We start from the raw sequence: 19,350 nt of genomic DNA on the forward strand, positions 1-19,350 counted from the left end.
TATGTGTATAGAGTCAATTCTCTCTATGCTAAGAAAAATAAACTACCAAGAGATGTGGTAGTAAAATTTGTGACACGGAATATGGTGGGAAGAATTATAGCTAAAAGTTTTGAAAGGAATTTCGTGGTGGAAGGCAGCATAGTGAGGATTATGAGAGAGCTGCCAAAGAAAGTACTGACTGATAGAAAAGCCTATAGAAAACTAACAGGAAAATTACGGGACAATGATATAAGGTATAGATGGATTCTACCAGAAGGTTTGAGCTTTGAACTCCAGGGCAGAAGGATTACAATTACAAGTGCATAAGAACTGAGAAGATTTTTGGAGGAACATAAAGAATTTGGCAACACAGTTTAAAGAAGAAAACACAATGGATTACAAATTATTATCTTGGAATGTAAATGGACTAAATTCACCTCAAAAAAGAAAAGCAACATTTCAGTGGATTACAAAATAAAAATGCAACATAATTGTCTACAAGAAATTCATATTAAACAAATGGATTATAAATTTTTATGAAATAAGCAATTGGGTTTGGAATTTTATTCTTTGGCTAAACAAAAAAATAGAGGTGTACTTTTCTATATTAAACAAAAATTGGAGCCAAAGGAAATTTTTAAAGATAATGATGGGAGATATTTAGCAGTGGAAGTAACATTAAATACAAAAAACCCCACTGCTGCTGGGACTATATGCACCAAATGGTGCGAAAGACTCTTTTTTTAAAAGAAATAATGCAACAGCTTGATCAAGTATCATATGAACAAATTATGATAATGGGAAATTTTAATGGGACAATTAAAATACATTGGATAGATCGGGGAAGAAAAAAACAACAAGGAAGGGAAACTGCCAAAATCTTTTTTTGAATTAGTTAAACAAGAAAACTTGGAGGATTTAGGGAGGAAGTTCAACTCTGAGGTACGGGACTATACCTTTTTCTCAGCAAGACATAACACTTTTTCAAGAATCGATATGATTTGGTATACAAAAGACTTAGGACTTATAACTAAAAATATAGAGATTCTTCCTAAAGTAAGAGCAGACCACAACCCATTAAAGTCGATTAAAAAAACCAGAAGGTGGAGGTTAAATGAAGATTTACTACAAAATAAAGAACAGGGATATCTCTAGAAAAAGAAACTAAACCTTTTTTTCAAATAATTGAAACTGAGGACATGGAATTTCAAACAGTATGGGATGCATATAAAGCAGTGATGAAAGGTATTTTAATTACATTGAATAATAAAAATAAAAAAGAAAAGAAAAGAAAAACAAATGCTAGACATTCAAAATGAAAGAAAAGAAAAAGGAAATGGAACTAAGGAAAAGACGCGAGAAGAAGAAAATTTTTGGGGAGATTACAATGTTACAGACACAACTGGGACATTGTCAAACAAACAAATGTTTGAATTTAAATGTATTAATTTGTTCCGATTTTATTGTTTTATTATTTGTTGTAAGCCACCCTGAGCCACTTGTGGGAAGGGCGGGATATAAGTTACGGAATAAATAAATAAATAAATAAATAAATTTGTTGAATAAAGAAGTAGAGTGGAACCTGAAAAGGCTGCAACAGAAAGCCTTTGAAGGAGCAAATAAACCTGGTAAATATTTGGCTTGGCAATTGAAAAAAAAGAAAAGAGAAGCTAAAATTATAAGCAAAATAAAAGTTGGTGGAAAAGAAATTGTAGATCAGGAAGGAATAAAAAGGGATTTTTTTAAATATTACGCCAAATTGTTTAAAAAATTGAAAATAAGTAAAGAAAAGTTGGAGGTATATTTGCAAAGAATTAATGTGGCTCCATTGACAAAAAATATGGAAAAAGTCTTAAATGATCTGATAGAAAAAATGGAAATTGAAGCAGCAATAAATGTAATGAAAATGGGGAAAGCACCCGGTCCAGATGGATTTACAGTAAAATTTTATAAAGTCCTCAGAAGAGGGTTAATACCCAATGCACAAATTGATGAATATTATAAGAATGGAGGGGAAAGTACCAAATACGTGGAAAGAAGCAGTGATTTCTTTGATTCCAAAGGAAGATAGAGATGTCACAGGTGTAAAAAATTATAGACCAATTTCATTGTTAAATGTGGATTATAAAATATATACGAGAATACTAGCAGAAAGACTTAAACAATTTTTGATGAAGTTTATTAAAGAAGAGCAAGCAAGGTTTCTTCCAAGGAGACAAATAAGAGATAATATTAGAACTGTTGTAAATATTGTAGAATACTATGAAAGACATCCTGAAAAAGAAGTGGTGCTATTCTTTGTGGATGCAGAGAAAGCTTTTGATAATTTAAATTGGGACTTTATGTTTGCGGTGATGGAGAAATTGAGATTTGGAGAGAATTTTATTAGAATGGTAAGAGCAGTATACACTGAACAATGGAAAAGACTTTGTATTAATACAGATTTAACGGAGTATATGATCAGCAAAGGAACAAGACAAGGTTGCTCTCTATCTCTGTTGTTGTTTATAATGACTTTAGAAATTTTGCTGATGCAAATACAGGAGGATAAAGAGATAGAGGGACTGAAATTTAAGGGATTTTCCTATACATATAGAGCATTTGCTGATGATGTTATGTTCATAAATGAAAACCCATTAAAAGTAACATCACTGCTCTTGCACTTCCTTGGAAAAGGGATTGTGCAGCCATGTTGTCTTTTACTTAGCCAGTGACAGAACCTCCTTTTTTCACATATGCAGTAACATTATAACATCATAAAATTATGAAAGTCGTTGGATGTATCATGAGTAACAGCATGGTTGGCACCATTTAATCTACAACTAAGAAAATGGCTGGCTATCATCAAACTGGATGCACCAATTCAAAACAGTGTTATCCAGTAATTATGAAGCACACTAAATGTCTCATCATGTACTTCATCAGTGAAGGAACTTCTGCATATTCAGTAACACCATAACATTATAAAAAAAGGCTGGATGTATCAAGGGGAACAGCATGGTTGCCACCATTTCAATGGTCTTTTGCTTCTCCTTAGTCACCAACTAAAAAAAATGGCCAGCAAAGAATCCCACAAAACCCTAATGAAAATAGCATGCTGTCCACGATCATGGAACTGGATATTCAATAATTATGAAACACACTAAATTGAAACACTGCCCATGTTGAATTTCCATGATTATCAAATCAATTATTTGTTAATCAATGATCTGAGCCACTTGTGGGAAGGGCTGGATATAAATCTCAAATAAATAAATAAAAAATAAATAAAAAAAAAATTATATGTCCGTTATTTTTAGATATCTAAAAGACTGAAATGTCATTGGATGATGAAATGAAAAAAAAAATTGCATTGTAACACAACTTGAGGGGGCAGGGGGAAGGAGGTGGGGTGAACATGCAACATTGATGACACAAAAGGGCAGCAGGAAACAAAACCCAAAATTTGGGAATTCTTCACTGGAAAACTGAGTTCAGATCCCAAGGGCGGGGGGGGGGGGGGAGGAATCACAGAAAAAAGTAGGTTCAGAAAATGTAGGGTAATGGAGCACTGAGTTTGGATCTATTCCCAGGAAGGTAAAATGTTGTGCAGACTCTTTTACAAACTTTGATTATTTAGGAATGCTAATGTAAAGGTTTGCGCTTGTGGAAATGGTCTATATTCTTTAAAATATGCTAGAAGAATTTTAAACAGTATTCAGAGCTTCTGTAATTATTTCACAGGCACATTGACTGCAAGAATGCCCTCTACTTTCTTAAATTGTTATTTTTCTTCTCAGCTTGACTAAAATAGTGTTGAATAAATAAATATAAAAATATGGTAGGACTGGGCTTTGAAATATTCAGATTACTGATCCTCAAATATTTGCTGCAGAGAAAGACTCAAAATATATATCCAGAGATATAAAAATAATTGCAGAAATTATGCAACCCACGCCATATCATTTTACTTAAAAAGATGTCATGCAGTGATGGTATCATGGCGTATGGAGAATATGAAAGAATCAGAACGCTTTGGTTTCCATGGCAATCTGGGCTCCTTGCCATACAAGTAGAAAGACAACATGATGGATTATTTTTGTGAAGAAAAGATAAAGATGAAACTCAGCATAACACTATTTTTATCAAGAGTTGTGTATCATTTCTTGATCACTTTTTAAATATAAACAAATGTTACTATTAGCCTGTAAGTATAATTAATGCACCCTGGGCTGATTTCCCCCTCCTCCCCAAAGTATTATCACCTTGCTCCAGGAAGAGTCATCTCCATATGAATCTGATTTCCCATTTGCTGAGTCCTGACATATCAAAAACTGCACATGGCAAAGCAAATGGCTACACTTGCTTTTTTCAAGATGCCCTTTGCTATTCTTCTCTTAGGGTAGAACTGAAACAAGGCACCCTTTAGCAGCTGATAACTGCAAAACTGATAAAGGCTATTACATTTTGGACAAGAATATAAATTAACAGGAAAGTATTGCATATGGGGATTTTGAACTGAGATCTACAACTGTATCCGCTAAAATATACTGTTTATTAAAGCTTCAAATTTCACACTAATTGATTTTGCATTTAAAACTCATCAGCAGGTTTCAGAAATAAAAATCAAACCATCATAAAAAGCATAAAATGCAATCTATTTAACATTAAACAAGCAAAGTAAAACCCTCCAACAAATTCCTGAGACAATAAAACTAATAAAGCCACCAGCACCGATGAAGCCATCAGAACTACAAAGTTAAGAATGAGTGAATGCTTCATGTTTAGTTTCTTTGTTATACATTTTCTTTTGCTGTTTTTGCACTGACATATGCTATCTACATACAGGCTGGGTCCAGTTGGCCAGTATAAACTGCTTCAAGGATGCCCCACGACTGGACCAAAAAATGCATTCAAAGGTGCACATCTGGATTCTGCCATGCTCCCATGCTCACCTTGTCCTTACCCATCATCCTGCTGCTTCAAAAAGCTACCACATAGGAAGTGATAGCAAATTGGCGAGGCATATCTGGGGCACCTTTCCTAGCCATCTGAATGGCCACAGAGCACCTGGGATTCAGTGGTCAAGGAGTGTGACCACTCCTCCAGGGCATGCATGGCCAATCCCCATTCTTTCTGTCAGTTTACATCTGGGATGGGAGGCTGCCACTCCAAGCTGGCCATCTGTACCCAGGCATAGTGTATAATGCTGATTTACACAAGGGAGAAGAGGGTTACAAACCTGTGCACCAATTATTTTCCTTCTGCCTGACCTATCACTTTTCTTTTGGCCTCTTTCAACATTATAGCAGTTATTGGCTTCATCCCTTGTCCTGGTTCTATATATTTATATGTTTTTATCAAATGATTTTATTATTTTAAATGTTTTTAATTGTTCAAATGTTTTAATTTTTTCCTGTTCATAGCCTTGGGAACATGATCAGGTGGAAAGCTGACATAAAACATTTTAAATAAATAATGATGGTGATTGCTCTAATCCTGTGGAATGATTTGTGAGCCTGTCCTTTTCTGTTTTAATGGGCTTTGAGTGAATATATGATGCTAAGTCTATTCTGGATTTCTTTGAAGCTTTCGTTTCCTGCTATTAATAGTGTTAATTATTATTTTAATGGTTTAATGTTGTATCCCTAGGACCAGCTGTTTTAGGGCATATTCATTTAGAGCATCTAGAAATTTTACCTCTTTGGTGTGAACACACATTTATCCAGTCAATATGAGGGCAGTTAAAGACACCCACTATTACAACTTCCTCTCCTTTGGATGCTTCCCTTATTTCACTTTCCATTTCAAGATGACTCTGAGTGTTCAGGGGGCTGATAGCATGTCCCCAGTACTAAATTACTTTTGGGACCCAGCATCGTCACCAACAGCAATTCTGTGGAGAAGTCAGCCCTTTCTAAGGTTTCTAGTTCTCTAGGGGCGTTTTCGCACTGACCTTAATCGGCAGCAACGACCCTCTTCACCGCGCAGGATCTGCGTGGATTTCGCACCAATTGCTGCGGAGCACCCGGAAGAGCCGCAAAGTCCCGCGGCTTTTGCGGCGCAAATGGAAACCGCCAAAAACCAGTTCCGGTGCTCCGCAGCAATTGGTGCGAAATCCGCGCACCAGATCCTGCGCGGTGAAGAGGGACGTCGCTGCCGATTAAGGTCAGTGCGAAAACGCCCTAGACATTATGCCCTCCTTGATATACATGGCAACAGCTCCTCCAGTATGCCCTTGAGAGCCAGTTTGGTATAGTGGTTAAGAGAAGCAGACTCTTATCTGGGTAAATAGATGGTGGCATTTTCAGGTTCCAGGCCTAGTTATTGCACAGAAACCACCATAGGTACCCTGGTGGATGATCTGGGCCAAGAGATGAATGTGGGAGTGCAACCCTATTCTTCTAGATCTCTCAGTGGTTTTCAGCAGCACTGATTATGGTATCCTTCTTTATCAGATTTTGGGGTTGGTACTAGGAGGATGTATTTTGCAGTTGTTTTGGTCCTACCTCAAAAGTAGCTTTTAGAGTGTGGAGCTTGGAAACCGCTGCTTGAGCCTTTGGCTCTGACCTCTGGGGTCCTCCAGGGTTCTATCTTGCTTGCCATTCTTTTTTACATCTATATGAAGCTGCTGGGAGAGGTCATCTAGAGATATACTGTGAATTGCAACCAATATGCAGATAAAACTCACTTTCAGGTATCTGAAGAAGTCAGCAGTGACTCACAAAACCTCATACCGTACCACAAATTTTGTTAGTCTTTAAGGTGCCACTGGACTTAATCTTTTCTGCTGCTACAGACAGACTAATGCAGTTACCCATCTTGACAATCAGCTGTGTGTCTCTCACTTTCAGCAGATAACAGAGGTCTGTGGAAACTGTGAACTGGTTCTGAGATGAAGGCCAACAAGCTGAAACTTAATCTTGACAAAACAGAATTGCTACTGGTGGGAGGAAGGTTTGACTCAGGAATTGGAATGCCAGTTGTTATGGATGTGGTCTCACTGCCCCAAGGGATCAGATTAATACCCGGGGCTGCTGTTGGGTTTATGCCTCCTGCTGGAAAAAAAGCAGGTGGAAGCAGTGGCCAGGAGTGCTTTTTACCAGCTTCATCTGGTGAACCAGCTACAGCCCTTCCTGGGAAGAAAAGCTCTTGCCACTGTGGTGCATGCCCTGGTAACATCCAGATTAGATTATAGCAATGTGTTCTATGTAGGGCTCTTGAAGACTGTTCAGAAACTATAGTCAGGGCTGGCACCAGAGTTCTTGGAGCCCTAGGTCCCCCCCCACCCCTGCCCCGGGCTGACCTGGGGAGGCAAGGGTGGGTAAGGGGTGGCCTGTGTGCTCCTCAGAGCTTGCTGAAGGTGCCACCCCGCCACTCTTGCCATCTCAGGTCTGCACAGGGAAGGCAGGCTCTGAGGAGAGCACAGGCCGATGTGCTGCTTCACCACTCTCACCTTCCCAGGTCTGTGCAGACCCGGGAAGGTGAGAGCAGCAGGGTGGGGGGAGGGAGCACCCAGCAGTGCCCCTGTAGGCCAGGTGGCACCCTGGGCAGCTGCCTATCTGGCCTACTCCTATGTGCCAGCCTTGGCTACAGTTAGTACAGAATCCTGTAGCCAGAATGTCAACTGGATCGGATCACAGAGACCACATGATTCCAGTCCTATTTCACCTCTACTGGCTCCCAATTTGCTTCCAGGCCCAGTTCAAGGTATTCACTTTTAAAGCTACATATGGAATAGGCCTGCATAAACTATGGACCACCTCCTCCATATGAAACTACGCATTCATTTTGGTCATCTTCAGAAGACCTGCTTCAGGTGCCTCTTGCCATCTGAGGCTAGATGGTTGGTATCCCAAGAAAGTGCCTTTGTTGTCACTGCTCCAAAACTTTGGAACTACCTCCTCAAGGAGATTCCTCTGTTGCTCTCTATCATTTCTGCAAGCAAGTGAAAAAAAATGTTTTGTTTGGCAATCTCTCATTATCTCTTATTAGTCTTTTTCCCTGTTTGTTTTTATTTGTTCATGTTCTATTTGTTGCCCACCCACCCCTCAAATGAAACACCACGCAAGTTATGGGTTAAACTGGAACTTTATTTACACAAAAGCTGATCTGCACCATTACATACATCATAAAGCCCGGGTTGCTTTGAGCTTGCAAAGCGAGCTTTCTGACAGGGCAAATCCACCCCGGCTCAGGGCAGGTCCAGAAACTTCTGGACCCTACCCATAACAGCCCACACACCAGTGTGTAGAGGGGATGGGCACACATACCCCCGGACCACAACTGTGAAGCCTTAGGGCCAGTTGTTTGCTCCCCCAAACCCCAAAGTGGCCCTCAACCAAGCAACCTGGACTGCCAAGCCTCTAAGTAGCCCAATTGAGGACCCTCCTCCATAGCTGATATCTCAGGGTGCTTGCCAGTTCCAAATCCTTTTAACCCATGCTTTTCCCGCCTTCCCAGTCAGGGCCTAACCAGTGACACCAGGACTATTTATGCCTCATCCCCTTTGACCATGTGGAGCAGGTGAAAAAAGGTCCCCTCTTTGACCAATCAGAGTGAGGCCCAAAAAATTCCTGCTCAGTCCCATAACTGGTGACTAGCTAATCTCACATGGTCTTACCAAGAGGGTGGGTGGGTGGGTGGGAAGCTTGCTTCGGGAGAGATTGATTTGGTAATGGTGTTTGCTGCCCTACCTGGCCAGCCAGTCACCTCCCGGATTGGCTAGATCTCCCACGCCATATCTGAATAGGCTCATTCAACCCCTTGTGGTTTCATTTGAGGAAATGGGGTGTGGTCAATCTCCGCGGCTGCTCTATGGCACCCACCGGTTTTTAAACAATTTTTATATATTTGTGTTTTAAACACTGTTTCCCATGTTTTGAAATATTTTTAATGTTTGAAATGTTTTTCATTTTCTGATGTTTTCTGCATTGGGCAATCTGTAATGGATCAAAATGTGACGTTTTAGATGATGATGATGTTTTCTAGTACATATATCAAAAACGGTTGCCTTTGCCTCAGCTAAGCATTTGAGTAGACTTATGTTGGAAAGCTGTTTCTACAGGAATCTGCTATACACGAATGGAAACCTGCCTTTAAAGCATTTGACTTATAAAACAGCTGGAGATCAGCTTTTAGGTTTTCAAAATTATGGAGAAAGAGCACCTCATGTGACATTGGCTTCTTAAAAGCATGGCCCCAAAGTTTAAGCACAGATTTCATTGTATTTTTCAAAAGGACTTTTAAAGTTTACTATCCCTGTGGTGGTAAGCAGCTGTTGACAGCAGGAATAAATGGCTATTGTGCGTGTGTGGGGAAACCCTGAGTTTTAAAAAAAATGTAGTTCTATTTTATAGTTCACAATTTACTGCAGATCTCAAGTACTGAGGAACAAAAAACATTCTCCTGCTTTCAAGGGAGGGGGATGTTATTTTTAGCAGTATTTTGTGGCCAAAGCATGATGTTATATAAAAAGGTAAAGGTAGTCCCCTGTGCAAGCACCAGTCATTTCTGACTCTGAGGTGACATTGCTTTCACGTTTTGATGGCAGACTTTTTTTTAACAAGGTGTTTTGCCATGACCTTCCCCAGTCATCTACACTTTCCCCCCAAGCAAGCTGGGTACTCATATTACCGACCTTGGAAGGATGGAAGGCTGAGTCAACCTTGAGCCAGCTACCTGAACCCAGCTTCCACTGGGATCGAACTCAGGTCGTGAGCAGAGCTTAGGACTGCAGTACTGCAGCTTTACCACTCTGCACCACAGGGCTCCCTGGATGTTATATATGTGATCAGAATTGTGCTCATTATATGGAGTTCTTGCTTGGCTCATTGGATCCTGGAAGACTGAGCTTGCGGACTTGGGAACAATGGGCAGCAGAATTCAAATCCCTGCTATCCTGCTCCTATCATGGGCCCCCTGCTGGTTTGAATGGTCCATTAGCATGCTAGCACGGGAACCTTGAGTGTATATATAGTTGGTGTGTTGGCCCAGTCTTCAGTCTTTGAGGGTAGTAATATATTATGCTGTACTAATAAAAGAGCTATGTTCACTATCACCTCACCTCTTCATTGCATGGAACCGATTACATTATAGTGGCGATGAGGATGGAATCCTGGTGAGCGAGCCCAGCACCTGGCACCGCATCGTGCCTCACTGCATCCACATCCAGCTTCCTGCCCCACACTGCCATCGCTGACAAAATGGCTGCTACACCAGGAATGATTCCAGAGTTTGATGTCGCCAGCCCCGAGTGACGGGAGACCTGGCTGGAGCATCTGGAGAACTACATTGAATACTACAAGGTCGAGGGGCCCAAGAAGAAGGCGCTGCTGCTCAGCTCTTGCAGCATAAACACCTTGGAGTTGGCACAGAGTCTAATGGCACCCATCATGGTCAAGGCAGCTGCCTTCGATGACATCATTTTAACTCTCATGACCCACTTTGCACCACAGCCAATGGTCCTGTCCTGCTGCTTCGATTTCTCCGAGTGTCACCAGTGACCCAACGAGTCTGTGGGGGACTATGTTTCTGCCCTGCACCGGTTGTCGCTCTGCTGTGACTTTCCCCAGCTGGCTGAGGCTCTGAGGGACTGGTTCATCTTTGGGTCGTGGGATGAGAAGCTTCAGCGGAAGCTGCTTGGTAAAGATGACACCGACCTTGCCAAGGCAATCAAGGAGGCAACGATGTATGAGAAATCACGGAAGGAGCAAGCAATGGCCTCCACATATCAAGCTGCATCCTCATTGTCGGACTCAGAGGACTTGAGGGGAGATGATGCTCACAAGCTCCACCATGAGGCTTTGACGTGCCAGTTGCCACGTGTGACCAAGACTACGCCTGTTCAGGAGTGTGCTAGCTGCGGGGAGCCACATGAGCACCACTCTTGCAAGTTCTGGGACTCCGTCTGTCACCAGTACTAAAAGAAGGGACAACTGGCGTGAGTCTGCCACTCCAAGGCGACTCGCCCAACCAAAGAGAGTGCAACCCAGCACAAGAATGGCCGATGCCACAAGGTCGCCCTCATGGAGGATGTCTATGCCCTCACCACATCAGTCGGACAAGTATGCAAAATTACAATGCCATCCCCAGATAAGCTTAAAACAATGGTATTCATTGAGGGCACTCCATGCAAAATGGAAATTGACTTGGGGGCCACCCATACAATCATCTCAGCCCAGACCCTTAAGAAACTGTGCCGGGGTGGTGGTGGTGGTGGTTGCAACCATCCCCCGTCATCATCCTGGACTTCAAGAAATGGGTGATTGGCATTCTAAGCACCAGGGTGGTCAATGTAAAATACAGGAAATTCTCAGGGACCCTTCCCTTGTTGGTGACCGAGTGGGATCTCAGTGGTTTATTAGGCTGGGCTTGGTTTGCTCCCTTGGAAATCCAGGTGACGGGAATCCATAACACACCCACTAGTAGAGAGTTCCCATCAGTATTTGATGGTATTCTAGGTATTAAAACTCGACTCCCTGTGTCCTTACAAATTAACCCCAATGTGCAGCCCATACAGCTGAAGACCCAGCCAGTACCCTTCGCTCTGAAGCCTAAAATTGTAGAGGAACTAGATCGCCTTGTGGAGCAAGGGGTCTTGGAGCGGTCACCAACACATGATGGGAGACCCCTATCATCACACCAATGAAGCCCAATGGCAGCGTCCGCAGCTGTGTGGACTACAAATGCACAATTAATAAGGCGTTGCAGGACCACTCATACCCGGTCCCAGTGATCAACCATGTCCTGGCTTCCTTAGCAGGCACCAAAATTTTTGGCAAGCTGGACTTGGCTCAAGCATACCAGCAGCTCCCCAGGGACGTCACCACGGCGGAGGCTCAAACCATCATCACACACCGGGGTGCTTTCTGAGTCAAGCGCCTTCAGTTCGAGGTCAGCATGGTCCCGGGGATCTTTCAGAACTTAATGGACATTTAAGAGGCATCCCCGGGGTCCAGCCATTCTTTGACAATGAGCTGATCGCTGTGGCCACAGAAGAAGAATTTGCTTTCCGCCTCCATGCAGTGCTCCAGCAATGCAATGAGGCGGGCCTTAAAGTAAAGTGGGAGAAATGTTTGCTGGGGGTACCCATGATAGACTTTTTGGATTACACAGTAGATGTGAGCAGTATCCACCCGAAATCATATGTACCACCTCAAAGAGTTAATGCTGGTATTTTAAATTAGTGAACAATTAATAAAAAAGTGTGATGGCTAATTCTAATTATTGCGATTTTAAATGTGTAACATTATATAGAAACAAAGTATCTTTAATCTCGGTATTATGTTTGTACAAGGAGAGACCTGCAAGAAAATTGTGGGGAGGGGGCATTCCCCCATCTTTGCTACCCTCTCCCCCCTTCTCTGTCAAAGTTCCCTTCTCTGTCTTTCTGCACCCACCCTTTATCTATCACCTCCCCTTCTCCTCTCACCGTTTCTATGTCAGCTTTCCTTCCTACCCCCTTCTCTAGAAATCCTTTCTTATCTCATTTCTCCTCTCACTCTTGTATGTCTCACCCCTCTCTGACCCCAGCCCTTCTCAATGTCCTCTTCCCAAAATATTCCCAGTCTTCTCCCTCTTTCTCTTCCCTATTTATTTTCCCCACAATCTCCCCCTCTTCTTTTTCTTTCTCTCCCCTCCCTCAGACAATCTTCCATTCTTTCTTTCTCTCCCCCAACACACAATCCCCTAATCTTTCTCTCTCTCCCTTCCCAGACAACCCCCCTTCTTTCTATTTCTCTCCCTCAGACAACCCTTCTTGTTTCTGTTTTTCTCCTCCCAAAGCCAATCCATCCTTCTTTCTGTTTCTCTCTCCCTCCTTAAGAGAATCCTCCTTGTTTCTCTTTCAACCCACTAAGCCCATTCCCTTATGTGGACTCTGTCAACCGCCATAGCCCCAAATCTTTGATTGGAGTCTCATGAGTCCTGCCCTGTACCTAGTTGGATATCCAGGATGACCTCCACAGGACTCCAGGAGGCTGAGTGTCAGTTCTCCAGGAGTCCCTTTCTGTGACTTTGGCATTGTTTTTCTAGATGCAAGGAAGCTGGTCACCTGGGAGGGACCTGGTGGCAGCAGTGTCCCCTGCTGCAGCTCCAGGGCTATTTTGCCAGTTGTGAGGAGGCCAGGCTCTGAGTGAAGCTCCAAGTTTGGACTGGGGGATGCTGACTCCAGACAGTGTGTTTTCTGTGCATGTGCTGACAACTTTTTTTTTTAAATGGGGGCATTTAACCCCTGGTATTCTTTAAAAAAAGGTTTTGCATTTTTTGCAACCCTGGGGAGTAACCCAACTGTGCGAAAAAATCTCTTTACTTCCATGTGCCCCCCATATGCGGAAATAAGTATCTCCACATAAGGAACACAGTTGGAAATTAGATAGATCATAGAATCATAGAGTTGGATGGGACCTCCAGGGTCATCTAGTTCAACCCCCTTAACAATGCAGGAAATTCACAAGTATATCCTCCTTAAACACACACCCAGGAACCCGTGCTCCAAGCCTAGAAGATGGCACACACGCATACACACAAAACCTCTCCAGGATCCCTGGCAAAACTGGCCCAGAGAAAGATTGCTGCCTGACCCCAAAGATATATAGATGTATTCTTTTTCTGCGATTTTCACTGCTTTGGGAGTACAAGTTTGGTTGATTTGTTTTTCACAAGGAACTAATGAACTTCTTACACAACCTTCAACTTCAAATGCATGACACTCTGCTTTGGTATGTAGATTGATGGGTCTCATTCAGTGGTCTACATATAAAATTTTGTCTTTGTTTTCACTGTAATGGACAGCGTAATGGCAGTAATTCAACCAACTACCTGTTTGGGAGGGAGCATTTCAGAATGTATAGCTTAGAACTTAAAAAAAGAAACATACACAAACAACTATTTATGTGCCACTGCATATATAGTCCTGGACAGTTCTATTTTGGACTGCAGGATGGGGAAGTCACATATTTATTCTTTGGTCATGTGCGAGTAATCAAACAAAGCCTGCAGTCCAAAATAATGCATTTTATAAAGTATATGTGTTATTCCTCCATATTTCAATTAGCTTGAAATGAACAGTAATTCTGGAGTAAGTCTGTGTAGAATGGATTCAGGCCAAGGTATGTACACGGGACAAATTACCTATCTCAAATGTGTTCACTAGTACCCAGACTTGATTCAAGACCCCAAAAACTGATGTAACTTTAGAATGTGAATCAGAATATGTATGGTACTGGAATTCAACTGACAAATACGAGCATTGCAAAAAATCAACTGAGTTCTTGAAAGTTATATATTTTATTTTATGAAAGGGGTGGTTGGACCCCTGAAGAGAGTGAAGTGCTAGCCTTTAATATTTATTTAGCAAAATGCCTTTGGGAAGGTGAGAAGCATTTTCAAATGCTTTCAACTTGTATTTCTGTTTTGAAAATTCCTGAAGTGGAAATGTTTTGAATAGTTTCTGGGAAATGAAGGCTTTGGGTAAATGAGCTGTTATCCAGGACCACCAGATAAGTACAAAAGTTGAACGGAAAGAGCCTAAAATAATAAACAGAAGAACAGGTTTAGATGAAAATCTTGACGTGCCAGAGACAGAAAAATACTATTTGTGCCCAATATCCTGACTATTAACCTCTAGACCCAGAAAAAGTTTACTTAGTGGAGAGACAATATGAACGAGAAAATATAAGCCTTTCTATGCTGTTGATTGTCTGCACCTGTTTTCTATCAAACTGTAGGAGGAGAAGGAATTTTCACAAGCATGTTTTTCTTTTGTATAATCTGAACACAATCTTAATATTCTTTAGGAGGCAAAATCCCATAAACCACAGGAGAAAACATTTCCCCTTTCATTCTTTTCTCTGAACACACAGTTTTACACAAAGTGCTGGCAAGAGACGATATGCTAAGGCTTGTGGCCAATTTTTTTAAAATTTATTTGAATAAACAGTGTTTTTGCTCAGCATTGGACTGAGGACTAAACCCACCACATCTCATGAAGCAAGAGCTGATAAAGTTTTCACAGGCTGGGGGAAAAGAGTGAAGCGGAGAAGAAAAGACATTATCAAGGCTTAAGAGAATCACACCTGCCAAGTGTCAGCTTGCTCTTCTACTGTACGCCTGCAGATGTGTCTGGCTGGGGAGCCCTGGTGATCACATGGATCTTGGGCTGTACCCTCCCTCCCTCCTTCCACCTCACTCTCACTTCATTACTTGCAACTTTTGAAAACTAGTCCAAAGCAGAAGCTCTTATCCCAAACGGTGCTCTTTATCCTGGGAATTTACTAGCTGCCAAGAGTTCTGTTTTTCCTCTCCGTTGAACCTAAATTGGATATTATTCACAAAGGAGCTTTTTTCCTTTTTAAAAATGATTCCACTCTGCAAGAAATCTCAGCTCTTTCTTGTGCTCTGGGTTTTTGGTCGGGCACTGCTGGGGGTTACAATATGGGGTCTACCTATGGAAGAGCAGGATTACTACCTACAGGAAATCATCAACAGGGATCATTATTATTCTTTTCCCGATCCTGATGATGAATTTTCACTATTCACAGAACAGCCAAAAGAAGAAACAGAGCTTCCTGCAGAGACAGAAGAGCCCTCACAATTTAGACCAGCCAAGAAGGAGTTAAAATCAAAGAAAGCCAACAGAAAAGATAAATCTACTCTCCAGACACCACCAGGTAACTTTTCTCTTTCACATGCAAAGGCTGAAATTTCAGATGGGTTTCAGAGGGATTTTTTCCTCATACATCATAAGTATAAAAGCAGCTACAGTGACCATGTTAATTGGAAATTCTAATTTTAACTTCAGCCTTCATAGATTTTGGAAGAATCAAAATGTCTATGACTTTCTAAATGCAATCTAGAAAAGTTTTCCTACTCAAACACACAACTAGCACACAGATCCCACCCCCTTCATAATCGTATAGAACAGTTAATTGAAAGAAGGTTATATTATAAGGAAACAGAAATGAAGTGACTTTGGGACTCAAAGTCTGTGTCCCAGGTTTAGGAGAGGAGTCTAGAATTTATTTCACAGTTTGGCATGTGAATAACTGTCAATATTAAAGTCTTTTGAAGATGTAAAGGAATATTTTCATTCACTAAGTTTCTGTTATGACTTCTCTTGTGTGACAAAGTGCAATGCAGTATATGAATTCAGCCAGTGATGGTATACTCATCTAATGACAACTTCTATGCTACTTTTCAAAACAAGTCCAAATTAGTTCTCAAATTAGTTTACTTTAAAAAGCAAAATAAGTTTAAATGGCTTAAGATACAAAATCTAACAGCATATAAGGGCATATTTTATTATCCAGGCAAAATGGAGGACTGTCTGGCTGCTTTTTTCTGCTCTTTGATGGCCTCAGCAGGTAGCTAGCTAGATCACACAGGCATTTCTATTATACTTCAGTACATGAGGTGCTTTCCCATTCTTCCTTAATTTATCCTCACTGTAAAGATCTGTGATGAGTCAAGGTAGCTAAAAGAGTACTTTGCCACCCAAGGTAACACATGCCTGAGAAGAAGATTTGTTGCCAGAGTTTGTTGCATCCAGGATCCAGGCTTGTGGACCTAGATTGGTTGTGTTCACTGTATTTTCATTCAAGACTTCTGTAGTACAGGTATCCTTACAGCACTGTTTCTTGTTCTGTTTTTGGAAGGACAGTGACATACTCAAGTGAGGGACAATGAACATGATGGGGTGTCCAATACAGATGTGTCCTTTTAGGACTGATTTCATGAGGTACACTGGAGCACTGTGGAAGAAATGTGCTGCTATAGCACAGTCTTTAGAGAACTCCTGTATTTTAAACCCACATCTGCTTGTACCAGTCTTGCCTTCCAGACATGTAACAATGTTAATGTTCTGTCTCCTCACCTCAAGGAGTATCCATGAAACATCTCTTTTGGTGTAGGAGAGTTTTATATTGCACTTCATTTGAGCTATTTAATCAACAGAGTCTTCTATGTTAATTAATTACATAGGATGCTTACTATATTATCTACCCTAAGGGCAGAAAAAAACAAGTATGGGACAATACAGATAAGCTATCATTAACATTAATTTACAGCTGTGACTCTAGCTGCAGGGATAATGGCCTGCCTCTGTAATCTTGCATTCAAGAGCAAACTAGTTTAGTGTACAAAAAATTCAATTGGCAAGTATTTAAAAAGCCTTATTTTTCTTTTAGCTCAATGGGACTAAAGGCATGTTGGATTAATTAGATGTTTGTTGCAAACAATCATCTGAATTTGAGCTAGAATGAAGCAAAGCTGAAGGATAGGAACACGAGACCTACCCTTTGGCTGAGCAGCTGGTACTGATCAGTAGCTGCTTTGAATGAGAGCTGGACTAAAATTCATAATAGCTGAAAGCTATATGTGATACACACAATGAAAGTAAACTAATGGAAGAAGATGGGCTCAAAGGCAGCTGCTTTCAATACCATGCAGGCAAGAAAAGGACCATTTCAACTCCTCCTCCCCAACTTCTACTGATTTCAAATGGTGACATCAAGTGTTGGACCTACTCAGAATTTTTCATGTTCATGTAGAATTGTTCATGTAGAATTTTGTTTTCTACATGAACAGTTGCAACTTGTAACAGCCTAACTGGAAAAAAACCCCATGTCACTGTGCTTTTGAGCCACTCATATCGTGTTCACAAGTGATAAATGTCTGGCGGGCCTTGACAATGCCATACATCTAGCAATGCACACTTCATGTGGTACATTTCCTCTGTCCACATCTAGACATACGTAGATTATTCAACCAATGTGGTAGACTGAAAACAACAAGTTTCAATTCATATCTAACTCCTTTGTCTTACCCATACGTTATATAGGTGATGTTAGCCTTCTTAGCAATCTGCAATATGAGGGCAATAGCACCAGGATACAGGCCTCAGGTAAACGCTTGCTATGTAAATTTCCATGTTCCCAGTCAGACTTAAATGTATTTACTATATATACAAGATCATTTATGTTGAAAGACCTGCTCAGACCATTGACTGACAGTAATGTTACAAATACCTGAACGGCAGTCTTCTTATGTCCCTGTGCATCAACTATGGTCCATCAGGCAGCCGTTTCTTGGCTATCCCACCTGCTAGGGTGGCTTGTCTGGCATCAACCAGAATCTGGGCCTTTTCCATCTTGGTTCTGGCTCTGTGCAATAGGATCCCAACCACTGACTGACAGTTGCCCCCCCCCCCCCCAGTCGGAAAGAAGAGGCTGACACAGTATGTTGGATAAACTGGGCCGCATTATTAAATATAACTTAACTAGAATGGCAAGGGGTATAGGCCTAACAGGACAAGCCCTGGGGTCAAACGCAGGACCCCAGCTTGTCCTTAGAGGGCGAGCCACCCTGCCCCCAGCACGCACCAAATATTCTGGCTGGTGCTGAGCGGCCAGGCCCAAACTCCACCTCCACCTAGGCCAGCATCAATCCCTCTGGAAAGATCTGCCCCGGTGAGGCTTTGCCGTGATCTGTACTCACAGCATTGAGCCGTACAGCCCATCTGCAGTTCATACAGACCACCTGCACCTACTGGTACAGAGCCATAGGTGCTCCCCTGAACAAACACTGTAGCCCATACCTCATCCTGCCCAGCGACCAAACTAATAAACTCCTCCCCAAACCTCCTAACACTATCAGGCAGTACAAGATTGGACTACTGTAACGCTCTCTACATGGGGCTGCCTCTGTACCGGACTCGGGAGCTGCAGCTAGTGCAGAACGCGGCGGCCAGGCTGTTACTTGGTCTCCCAAGATGGGAGCATATACGGCCGGGGCTGCGCGGACTGCACTGGCTGTCAATCGTATACCGGATCCAGTACAAAGTGCTGGTCATAACCTTTAAAGCCCTATATGGCCAAGGACCGACCTACCTGAGGGACCGTCTCTCCCCATATGAGCCCCAGAGAGCACTGAGGTCAGTGGGGAAAAGCAGACTGAATATCCCTGGGCCAAAAGAAGTTAAACTTCAAAGCACCCGCACTCGGGCCTTTTCCGTTGCGGCCCCACAACTCTGGAACCAACTCCCAGAGGAGGTGCGGGCCCTGCGGAACTTAGACCAGTTCCGCAGGGCCTGCAAGACCGCCCTCTTCAAACAGGCGTTCACCAATAACTGAATTTAATGTTTACCGCCAGATTAATAACGTTTACCGCCAGTGTTAATTTAGGAATGTTTTAATTAATTATTGACTATTGACTGGTTTTAATGTGAATTTTAATGTGAATTTAATGTTTTTATTATTGTATTGTTTACTTGAAATGCTGTTAGCCGCCCTGAGCCTGCTTCGGCGGGGGAGGGCGGGATATAAATAAAATTTTACATTACATTACATTACATTACAAGGTAGGCGAAAAACAAATTCACATGGGCCAATTCTG

The 19,350-nt window shown here is 41.9% G+C and overlaps 1 protein-coding gene across 1 annotated transcript in view; it reads left to right on the forward strand.

Annotated features, from left to right (window-relative positions):
* Positions 1-14,941: 14,941 nt before the first annotated feature.
* CPXM2 (carboxypeptidase X, M14 family member 2) overlaps positions 14,942-19,350 on the forward strand; it is a 138,693-nt gene continuing 134,284 nt past the window's right edge. Inside the window, exon 1 of the mRNA XM_060241456.1 lies at positions 14,942-15,629. Coding sequence (XP_060097439.1) covers positions 15,317-15,629 — 313 coding nt within the window. The 5' untranslated portion in view covers positions 14,942-15,316. The remainder of the gene's footprint in view (positions 15,630-19,350) is intronic.

Source organism: Heteronotia binoei, chromosome 6, assembly GCF_032191835.1.
Source record: "Heteronotia binoei isolate CCM8104 ecotype False Entrance Well chromosome 6, APGP_CSIRO_Hbin_v1, whole genome shotgun sequence".
NCBI lineage: Eukaryota > Metazoa > Chordata > Lepidosauria > Squamata > Gekkonidae > Heteronotia > Heteronotia binoei.